The 12556-nt window shown below is 33.3% G+C and overlaps 1 protein-coding gene across 2 annotated transcripts in view; it reads left to right on the forward strand.

The window, feature by feature from the left end:
- The first annotated feature begins 1663 nt into the window (after window positions 1–1663).
- Window positions 1664–12556, forward strand: part of olfml2a (olfactomedin-like 2A) — a 36288-nt gene continuing 25395 nt past the window's right edge. Inside the window, exon 1 of one of the 2 annotated variants that reach the window (XM_048210482.1) lies at window positions 1664–1830. In XM_048210482.1, coding sequence (XP_048066439.1) covers window positions 1672–1830 — 159 coding nt within the window. In that variant the 5' untranslated portion in view covers window positions 1664–1671. Of the gene's footprint in view, window positions 1831–4850; window positions 5188–12556 lie in introns of those variants that run through there. The other variant, XM_048210483.1, reaches the window with a different exon arrangement.

Here is a 12556-nt window from a genome sequence, read left to right on the forward strand (position 1 = left end):
TTTAAATAAGTATAAAATTGCATATTTTTTTCTTGAACTCACCAAAGTATTTAAAGGGAGGTTACATTAAAGGGTTAGTTCAGCCAAAAATAAAATTTCTGTCATTAATTACTCACCCTCATGTCGTGCCACAGCTGTAAGAACTTTGTTCATCTTCAGAATACAAATTAATATATTTTTGATGAAATCCGAGAGGTATCTAACTCGTCCATAGACAGCAATATAATCAAGGTCACTTTCAAGGTCCAGAAAGGTACTAAAGACATTGTTAAAACAGTCAGCGTGACTGCAGTGGTTCAACCTTAATTTTATGAAGTAACAAGAATACTTTTTTTTTTTTTTCCTGCAAAAACAATACAAAAATAACGAATTTATTCAACAATCTCTCTTCTGTGTCATTTTCTTATGCTGTTTACGTAAAGCGCTTCCAGGTTCTACGTCAGAACGCCGACTCATCATTGGCTGGCTCCAGCGTCAGCATGCATCGTGCTGCTCATGTGATCAGCTTTGGCCAATACTGAGCCGGCATTCGATCGTAAACACTGAAGCCTTCACTGGGCTTACTGCATCAACTGTGTAAGGACAATGACAGGGAAGAGAAGAGATTGTTGAATAAAGTTATTTTTGTTTTTTTTTTGTGCACAAAAAGTATTCTTGTCGCTTCATAAAATTAAGGTTGAACCACTGCAGTCTCTTCGACTGTTTTATTGATGTCTTCAGTACATTTCTGGACCTTGAAAGTGGTGATCATATTGCTGTCTATGGACGAGTCATTTACCTCTTGGATTTCATTAATAATATCTTAGTTTGGGGCAACACAAGGGTGAGGAATTAATTACAGAATTCTCATTTTTGGGTGAACTAACCCTTTAAAACATACATTTTAGCATAGAAATTTTGATGTTAAATCCACTATTATTTTATATAGAATTGTTCTATAAAGAATGTCATGCAATTACATCAGAAGTAACTGTACAGACACGGTATGGTATTTAATAGCTGTTGGATAATGGTTTGGATGTTAAGAAAATATCTAATTTGTTATGTAGAGATCACGAGAAAACATGAAATAAAAAATTGGCCATTGCCTCGTAGGGCTCTAATATAACTTACAATGTAACTTATAATGCAACTTAGAAAGAACTTACCATCTGTTTTGCAGTCCAGCAGCATTCTGTTGAGCTGTTGTTTGTTGTACTTGACAAGAAACTTCTGACAAGTTCTAATCGTCCCTGTGGAGGAGATCAGGCAAGGACATGAACAGCTGTAAGAACATACATGCCAAGACATTGTGGGGAGTTGGCTGTCATCTAGCCATCAAAACTTGGACCAGTACCTCCAACATGTAAACAGTTGAAGAAACACGGTACATTCTGGCCTCTGTTCTCAAGACAGGTGATGAAAGGAAGGGCAGACCAGATGAGTCGATAGTTCCATTTCCTGCAGCGGATGAAGACCACTCCGGTGAGGGCATTCAGGTATTTCACTACAGAAGATTTGAAAAGATTTTACCATTCTGTAATGAGATGTTAGACTGAGCTAATTAAATGCAATAATGAGTTAAAGTAACGGTAACGTAAAACAATGATCAGTCGGATTATTTCTTATATAGTTGAGATCTTCACGATGAGCAAAAAATGAAAACAAGAGCATTGTTTACCCAACACCCCTATGTTAAAGTGCGCTGATCCGAAGTCTCCGTGTGCTCGGTTCACCGCTGCTCTCAACGTGTGGACAATTGCTTTCTCATTCAACAGCTGCAGACTCCTCCGCTCAGAGACGCAAAGCTCGAGTAGCAAATACCTGTGCACAGTCCAAAGGGAACGAAAGGTTAGAATTGTTTAAAAGTAAAAAAAAAAAATTTAAATATCTTTTTTTTCCCCTTTTCTTTTCTTCATTACCTCGACTTGAATCGGACCATATTTCCAACATGTGCATAACTGGCTTTGAAAACACTGCACTTTACTTCCGGGTTTCTTTAGGCCAATAATATTCCTCGTTGGTCAAAGTGGGCGGGGTGACAGTTTGACATCAAAATAGCTGATGTATTGCTTAAAGGGATAGTTCACCCAAAAATGAAAATTATCCCATGATTTACATACATATTTAAAAATATCATTAGTCCTCCAAGGTTTATAATGGTTGTGAATGGGGGGCCGCGTTTTGAAGTAAAAAATAATGCATCCATCCATAAAAAAAGTAATCCATATAACTCCACTTGGTTAATAAAGGCCTTCTAAAGCAAAATAGGGCTGTGCAACAAATTTAAAGGATTAGTCCACTTTTAAATAAACTTTTCCTGATAATTTACGCACCCCCATGTCATCCAAGATGTTCATGTCTTTCTTTCGTCAGTCGAAAAGAAATTATGTTTTTTTGATGAAAACATTCCAGGATTTTTCTCCTTATAGTGGACTTCAATGGACTCCAAACAGTTGAAGGTCAAAATTACAGTTTTAGTGCAGCTTCAAAGGGCTTTAAACGATACCAGACGAGGAATAAGGGTCTTATCTAGCGAAACGATAGGTCATTTTTGCAAAAAAATTACAACTGTTTATGCTTTATAAACACAAATGATCGCCTTGAACGTACTTCCGGTTTCCGCATTCTTCAAAACGCTTACGCTGAATGTCCTACGCCTTCCCTATTCAGCTTACGGAACGAACGCGGTGCCAGTTCCGTTTTTTCCGTAAGTAGAATAGGGAAGGTGTAGGACATACAGCGTAAGCGTTTTGAAGAATGCGGAAACCGGAAGTACGTTCAATGCGTTATTTTGTGTTTATAAAGCATATACAGTTGTATTTTTTTCAAAAATGACTGATCGTTTCGCTAGATAAGACCCTTATTCCTCGTCTGGTATCGTTTAAAGCCCTTTGAAGCTGCACTGAAACTGTCATTTTGACCTTCAACCGTTTGGAGTCCATTGAAGTCCACTATAAGGAGAATAATCCTGGAATGTTTTCATCAAAAAACATAATTTCTTTTTGACTGACCAAAGAAAGACACGAACATCTTGGATGACATGGGGGTGAGTAAATTATCAGGAAAAGTTCATTTAAAAGTGGACTAATCCTTTAAGCTCCTCTTCTCTTATATTGAAATCCTTCAACATTTCTCTTTAAAAATGATCGTTTTAGACTTATAATTCGTGACCAGTGATTTGTTTTGCTCTTTCCTTGTTTTGCTCTATTCCTGACAGAAGCTAGTTATTTGAATTTATAAAGTTTTAAATATGGATATTTTTCTTACAAAAACACATTGCTTTATAAGGCATTTATTAACCCAGTGGAGTCATATGGATTACTTTTTTTTATGGATGGATACATTATTTTTGACTTCAGAACACGGCCCCCCATTCACAACCATTATAAACCTTGGAGGAATAAGGATATTTTTAAATATAACTCTGATTGTGTTCGTCTGAAAGAAGATAGTCATACACCTTGCTTGAGGGTGAGTACAACCTGGGATAATTTTCATTTTTGGGTGAACTATCCCTTTAATAAGCCAGTTTTAACAGTATCACAATAATCATAGTAGCAAGAACATTCTTCTGAACACCACTACAATTAATACTGAAAATTAATACTCATCACCCTGCTATTTTAAATAACATTTTAGGAGAAGAAGGTTTATACAAAAACCAGGCTGAGATTTGAAAGCAGTTCTTAATATACATTAATGCACATATGCTGACATATTGTTCTTGTATTGATTTCCTAATTATCCTATTTACTGATATTTTATTTAGCATATTCAAATGTTTATTAATGTTTATTTTTCTGAAAGTGAATATATAGGCATATACTTCTAATTAATATTAATTGTAATTAGAATTACAATTAATATTAATTACCACTTTACATAAGGTTTCATTTGCTAACGTTAGTTAACTACATTAACGTATGTAACGTGAGCTAACTATAATACATAAATAAAAATAGACCTTCTACAGCATTTATTAATCTTTGTTAATTTCAACATTTACTAATAGATTATTAAAATCAAAAGTTGTATCTATTAATAGCCTATTATTTAATGGACCTAAACGACCAGTTTCATTATTTGCTAACTATTTCTATTAACTTAATGAAGATTAATAAATATTTAAACAAATATTTGGTTCATTAGTTAATGTTAGTGCATTAGTTAAAGGGATAGTTCACCCAAAAATGAAAATTCTGTCATCATTTACTGACCCTCGTTCCAAACCTCTATCAATTTCTTTGTTCTGCTGAACACTAAATAAGTTATCTGGAAGAATGTTTGTAACCAAGCAGATCTCGCCCCCTCCATATGGCTATACTATGGTAGTCAATGGGGGCCAAGATCTGGAACTAGCCTACTTGAGGTGGAGTAAACGATGACAGAATTTGTATTTTTGGGTGAACTATCCCTTTAAAGCACTAAGCACTTAATGCTAGCATATCTGGCACATTTAAAAATACATTTTTTTACACAACATTTTAGGAACACGAGATGTTCCCGTCAAAATCACTATTAACCGAAAGAGGGCGCTAGACAACAGCGAAAACTTACCCTGAAGGTTGCTTTATGCTGCCCATTATTTGTCACTGAAATATCTAATACTAAAATAAATAATATCAATACGATTATTATTAATAAGAACAATATGAAACATATAAAAATCTGTCTTAAATTATGTATCTAGCTAACCACGAGGTATGACTTACGCATAACTTTTATTATAGAAATATAATTATAGTGGTCAGCGGTCACTTTTAAATGTCCTTGGATATTTACACAGACGCACAAAACATAAATGTCCTTGTGGCACTGAAGTGGTGCCAGTGGTTCCCCGCCTTGCACTGGCACAGACAGAGTGTCCGAGATGGTGATGGTGGGTGTGTGCGCGCGCGTTCATCACAGATCTGCGCGGAGCAAAGCTCGAGCTGCTGCCTACACTGAAGCTGCGCGTCACAACATACACAACTCTGCATGGCACCGACCTATAATCATGAAGCCGTAAACCTGTGTTCTAGTGGATCTAGGCTCATAATTCCAGGCTGAGGATACAGGTGCTTTCAGAGACGCCAAATCATATCATCAGGTGGAAGGTGGAAAAAAAGAGACTTGGGTTAGCCTAGTTAATGAAAAATGTGGATCTACGCAAGTATTTTAACATATATGCTACTTTTGGCCAGAGATGCAAGAGCAATGAACAAGGTAAGACAAGTTTCATATCCTTTTCTTTTGAAGAACACACTTAGGCTACATTTTACGCACATATTTCTCACATCTTGGAATGCTTAATACGGTTTTGCAATAAACATGATTATCTCGTTTCGATTACTCGATTACATCTGATTAGATTCATTTGTCTTTATTATTGATATGCCATTCGTTTTTTTGCGCATGGTGTTTTTTGGCAGAGTTGAAGACTGGACATCAAACCTCCAGCCAAATTATAAAGAGCAGACAGCATTTTCTTGATTTTGTAATAGTACTGGATGGGAGTGTCTGTAATTGTGGCATTCTTGAGATTTTGAAATGGAAGTTCATCTGGGGATTGTGAAATGACGTGTCCTGTTATTAGCGTTAATGAAACGTGAAATTCCACGAGGTCAAATGTATAATGTTAATCTGTCTTAAGGGTCCTGGAACATGAAATCTGGATGAAGTCATTATACACTACCGTTCAAAATTTTGAGGTCAGTAAGTTCCACCGATATATCAGCCAATAATCGGTATCGGCCGATAGCTGATAGTGTGAAAATGTGCTTTTATCGCCCGATACCGATTATTGGCCGATATATCGTGTATCTCTAATTATAATATAATATAATATAATATAATATAATATAGCCGATATATCCTGTCAATCAAAAGAGGGCAGAAAAATGCACTGCATTGAGGCTTTGTGTAAAGAAGATGTTGATATTATCGGTATCGGTATCGGTGCATTATATTATATTATATTATATTATATTATATTATATTATATGTTAAATAATCATTCTAATCTGAGTATTGGCCGATATATCGGTGCATCTCTAAATATAATATAATATAATATAATATAATATAATATAATATAATATAATATAATATAATATAATATAATATAGCCGATATATACTGTCAATCAAAAGAGGGCAGAAAAATGCACTGCATTGGGGCTTTGTGTAAAGAAGATGTTGATATTATCGGTATCGGTATCGGTGGAGAAATTTAGTATTGGTGCATTATATTATATTATATTATATTATATTATATTATATTATATTATATTATATTATATTATATTATATTATATTATATTAATGTTAAATAATCATTCTAATCTGAGTATTGGCCGATATATCGGTGCATCTCTAAATATAATATAATATAATATAATATAATATAATATAATATAATATAATATAATATAATATAATATAATATAATATAGCCGATATATCCTGTCAATCAAAAGAGGGCAGAAAAATGCACTGCATTGGGGCTTTGTGTAAAGAAGATGTTGATATTATCGGTATCGGTGGAGAAATTTAGTCAGTGCATTATATTATATTATATTATATTATATTATATTATATTATATGTTAAATAATCATTCTAATCTGAGTATTGGCCGATATATCGGTGCATCTCTAAATATAATATAATATAATATAATATAATATAATATAATATAATATAATATAATATAATATAATATACTTTTAAAAAGCCAATAGTCAGGGCCGATATATCCTGTCAATCAAAAGAGGGCAGAAAAATGCTGCATTGGGGCTTTGTGTAAAGAAGATAATAAGAAACCAGTTTGATGTTCAGTATTAATAGTAATTATATGAGTAATTACATTCTGAAAGTTAAGAAATATTAATTTAATATTCAGAATTTAGTAAATGCGTGTTAATATTAATTTGAGTAATGTGTTTGTTTAGAACTGATACCAGTTACTCAGAAACAAGTTGATGAAATGGAAAGAATAATGTTTTTATTTGCATTTCTTTCAAAATATAATGATTAATTATTAATTATAATGAAATTATCATTAATTTAAAAGAAGGTATAAAAGGCAGAACCCCTAAACTACCGGTATCGTTATTGGTATCGGCAGATATCACTCTGACTAATCTGCTATTGGTATCGGTGGAGAAATTTAGTATTGGTGCATTATATTATATTATATTATATTATATTATATTATATTATATTATATTATATTATATGTAAAATAATCATTCTAATCTGGTTATTGGCCGATATATCGGTGCATCTCTAAATATAATATAATATAATAATCATTCAAGTAACAAAGATACGCTATACAACAGTTAGTTCCAGTCCTTGAATTTGATTGGCCAAGCTGCTTTCCAGGAGTGCTGATATTTAGTCCAACAGCACTGGGATTTGCATCACTCGACATGTCCATGTTCCAAATCAGACTGTGTAAGTGGTGCAACTGGACAGAAAAGCCCATGTGGGAGAAGGAAAGTTTTCACAGTCAGTTTCACAGACATATCATTCAGAATAACTTAAACAACACTTAACAAATCAGCTTTCTCAGACAATCTCGCCTCCCAGAGCGGCAGACAACATATTTTGGCATATATGCCTTGGCCTAAATTACTCCTGGCACTGCCAGAACATTCCAGTCTTTAATCCTTGGGATGGCATGGCAATATAATTTAATTGGCATTTTAGACCCCTGACCTTACTCTAAATCCAGTCCAGGCCTTTAAGGCTAAAACTGTGAGAACCGACCACAATGCAACGTGCTTTGACAGTGCACCTGTAAAACACCGTAATACTCGTAACGTATAATTGTTCTGTTTGTCTCTGTGTTAGACTCAGATGAGTCAGTATATCAAACCTCAGCTGTGTTAACAGTGCAACTGAGGCTGACGATACAACCAGAGACAGATGTCCCTCAATAAAGGTTTTGGACAGACAACACAGCCGTCATTTCCTAAGAAAACCATGACATTTGTTTCAAAACTGCCCCTGATAGGGTGTGTGAGTGTGTTTTGGGCTCGGTGCCTAGTATGGTAATTGGAGTCGAGTTCTGCTGGGGTTAAAAACAATATATGTCTGCTTACACAGCTGTAGCACTTAAGAGCAGCCCTGTCGGTCCCACAGAAACATGCCCTACCCTCTTATGACTGGGTGTGAGTGTGTGTGTGAAAAAGAGAGAGAGAGGTCTTGACTCATTGTAAATGATAGTCACCAACCAAGTAACCCTAACTAATTGTGTTATGTTGTGAAATTTTTAAAAACGTCTTTGTTGTTGGTTAAATGTGTGAAAAGGTGGAGAGGTTAAACAGCATAGGCAGGGCTGTGATAACAAAACTTTGTTACTAATGTGGGATAATTAGCTGAATTTTTTTAAAACTAAAAATCGGTGTGTTAAAAATGCCCTTAAACCAAAGAGCCAAATGTATTTGTTCTTTTGGCATTTATCTGTCACCTAGTATAGAGGGTGATGATGAAACATTTTTTTTTTATGTAATAACTCATGCGGTGTAAAAATCTAGTAAAAAGAAATAAATAAGTTGAAGTTGAAGTACTAATATTAATAAAACTGAAATAAAGTAAAGCTGTAAATTAAAAATATAAAAAACTAATTAAAATGACAAAAGCAAAATATTTAAAATATTAATAAATACTATAATAGTAAATAATTGTTTTATATATATATATATATATATATATATATATATATATTAAAATTTATTATATATATATATATATTTTAATGTATTTTGAATGAATTATTAAATACAGACAAAAAAAAATATATATATATATAAAGTAACGTGTGTGTGTATGTATATATATATATATATATATATATATATATATATATATATATATATTAAAATTTATTATATATATATATTTTAATGTATTTTGAATGAATTATTAAATACAGACAAAAAAAAAAATATATATATATATATATAAAGTAACGTGTGTGTGTATGTATATATGTATATATATATATATATATATATATATATATATATATATATGTATATTAAAATTTATTATATATATATATTTTAATGTATTTTGAATGAATTATTAAATACAGACAAAAAAAAAAAAATATATATATATATATAAAGTAACGTGTGTGTGTGTGTGTGTGTGTATGTATATATATATATATATATATATATATATATATATATATAAATATATATAAAGTTCAATTATCAATTATCATTATATATATATATATATATATATATATATATATAGTATTTTTAAATATTAAGTACTATATATATATATATATATATATATATATATATTTAGTTTTTTAACTCTTATTATTAATTTTATATATATATATATATATATATATATATATATATATTAAAATTTATTATATATATATATATATATATATATATATATATATATATATATATATATATATATATATATATATATATATATATATATATATATATATATATATTTTTTTTTTTTTTTTATGTATTTTGAATTAATTATTAAATACAGACAAAAAAAATACTTTGTAGTCACATGATTAGATTTGTCATGGCAGTGATTTAAAATTCAATTTTATTTAAAAACATGCTTTTTAATATTAAACATAAAATATACTGTCATTAGCACAGCATACCAAAAGTGAGGATAGGTCTTGGAAATGATGCCAGGCAGGGCAGGTGAGAAAGATGGGATGAATAAACAATCTCAGAGTTACTATATCACAGAAAGACAAAGACGGAGGGATGAAGAATTACGGGGTTGATGCTAAAGCAGAACAGAGGCAGAGAAAGGTCAGCTGCTGTGTTTTGTTAATATCAAACTCTATCGGTTGTAGTTTCTTGGGATATTACCTCACACAGTGCCAATCAAAGACTGAAGCAGTTCCTGTTTATGAAACTGTCGTAACACTTCTACCACAAGATTTAAACTAGGAGTAACCGGGAACATCTGTGTCCCATTTAATCCGTCACATCTTTTACCGAGCCGTCACGGTAATGATGGCCATCATAGCTGAAGGGCTGTCATATTTTTATCCAGACCAGACACTGAGCCTCAAAATGCTGCAACAATGCCAATATTCTTTTATATAGACCTTTTACATAAGAGTTGATCTTATGACCTTGGTGTGTTTAATGAATGAACAGGAAATACGTTGGCTGTGTGGCGAGCAAAATCTGAACCTTTGGTGGCCCTTCTGTTGGCAGCTACTGACCATCCAGCACTGTTATAACTCATGGTCTGCCACAGCAGATGATGTTTGGTTAATGTTTATTTGCCAGCATGAACCTAGGCTATTTGCAGCACATTTGCTTAAAACATTTGGGTTTCGCAGCATTCATTTTCAAGTGCTTTCTGCACTCTTTGTTAAATCAACAAATGATTGTAGTTTTTTGATGTTCATTTTAAATAGATGGGGTTTGGAACTAAAAACTCAAAAATCATTTTCTCCATAGGGAAATTTATAATGATAACTTGTAAACCTTTAAAGACAGACATACTGTGAGCTACAAGGTTGTTAATCTATGGTATTTGCTTCTGTTGAAGCTGTCGGTCCGGATTATTAGGGCCCCAGCACCGATGGTGTGAGGACCCTATTGTAATTGCTCAGTCAATTATTCTTCTTCTCCGAAATGAATTGCATTTTTGAGGGCCTAAACGTGCTTGAAAACTCATGAAACTTTGCACACGTGTCAAAAGTGGTGAAAATTTACATCTGATATGGGTTTCAGAATTAGGTGTCGCAAGATGGCTCAATAGCACCACCTACAAAATTTCAGTTAAGTGCCTTTCGCTCTACATTTTACGTACAAGTATGAAATTCGGCACACAAATGTAACAGCCCAATACTTACAAAAAATCTCTTGGTGCAAAATCTGAAAACCCAACATGAAGTGAGATATTTTAAATTTTCTCTGCAAAATTTTTGCTATTTCCAGACGTACTTTAACAAACTCCTCCTAGAGCTTTAATCAGATCATTGTCATATTTGGTAAGTCTAATCTAAAGGCCTTTGTGACGTTAAATTGTGAAGATCTAGAGTTTTTACTGAAGGGCGAAAACTCTATGAAAACTCGAAAACTGAAGGGCAAAAACTCGAAAACGCCTGACAAAATTCGATGTTTCGCCATGACACAGGAAGTTGCTGTTTCTCGGCCATACAATGTCCGATCTGCCCCAAACTTCCCATGTTTTATTAGAGTCCTGGCCTGAAGACAATTACATGGCAATATTCAGTTACAGTCATAGCGCCACCTGCGGGCAACGGGAAATTACATGTTTTACACTGTGATTAACTCCTCATAGAGATTTAACCAGATCAACATCAATTGTTATCAGTCTAATCTTAAAGGATTAGTCCACTTTTAAATACACTTTTCCTGATAAATTTACTCACCCCCATGTCATCCAAGATGTTCATGTCTTTCTTTCGTCAGTCGAAAAGAAATTAAGGTTTTTGATGAAAACATTCCAGGATTATTCTCCTTATAGTGGATTTCAATGGCTACCAACAGGTTGAAGGTCAAAATTACATTTTCAGTGCAGCTTCAAGGGCTTTAAACGATCCCAGACGAGGAATAAGGGTCTTATCTAGAGAAACGATCGGTCATTTTCGACAAAAATACAACCGTTTATGCTTTATAAACAAAATATCACCTTGAACGTACTTTCCGCTTCAGCATTCTTCATAACGCTTACGCTGAATGTCCTACGTCTTCCCTATTCAACTTACGGAAAAAAACGAAACTGGCGCCACGTTCGTTCCGTAAGTAGAATAGGGAAGGCGTAGGACATACAGCATAAGCGTTATGAAGAATGCGGAAGCGGAAAGTACGTTCAAGGCGATATTTTGTTTATAAAGCATAAACGGTTGTATTTTTGTCGAAAATGACCGATCGTTTCGCTAGATAAGACCCTTATTACTCATCTGGTATCATTTAAAGCCCTTGAAGCTGCACTGAAACTGCAGTTTGGACCTTCAATCAGTTGGTAGCCATTGAAATGCACTATATGGAGAAAAATCCTGGAATGTTTTCATCAAAAACCTTCATTTCTTTTCGACTGACGAAAGAAAGACATGAACATCTTGGATGACATGGGGGTGAGTAAATTTATCAGGAAAAGTGTATTTAAAAGTGAACTAATCCTTTAAGACCTTAGCGATGATAAATATCAAAGATCTTGAGTTTTCGCTGAAGGGCGTGTCCGTGGCGAACTAACAAAGTCTGATGTTTCGCCATGACAGAGGAAGCTGTTGTAAATCATGCATACAATGTCTAAACTGCCCCAAACTTCATGTGTGATAAGAGTCCTGGCCTAAAGACATCTATATGCCAATATTCAGTTAGTCATAGCGCCACCTGCTGGCAACATGAAATGGCATGCTTTATACTGTAATTCACTCCCAGAAACTCATGCCACGAAGTACCAAACATACTAGACTAAATGCTAATGTGTGCAATTAACACCACAAAACAGGAAGTTGTTGTAACTCAGGCATACAATGTCCAATCTGCCCCAAACTTCAAATGTTTGATAATAGTCCATATTTCTCCTCTATTTATCC

This window comes from Megalobrama amblycephala, linkage group LG12 (assembly GCF_018812025.1).
Source record: "Megalobrama amblycephala isolate DHTTF-2021 linkage group LG12, ASM1881202v1, whole genome shotgun sequence".
In the NCBI taxonomy this organism is placed as follows: domain Eukaryota; kingdom Metazoa; phylum Chordata; class Actinopteri; order Cypriniformes; family Xenocyprididae; genus Megalobrama; species Megalobrama amblycephala.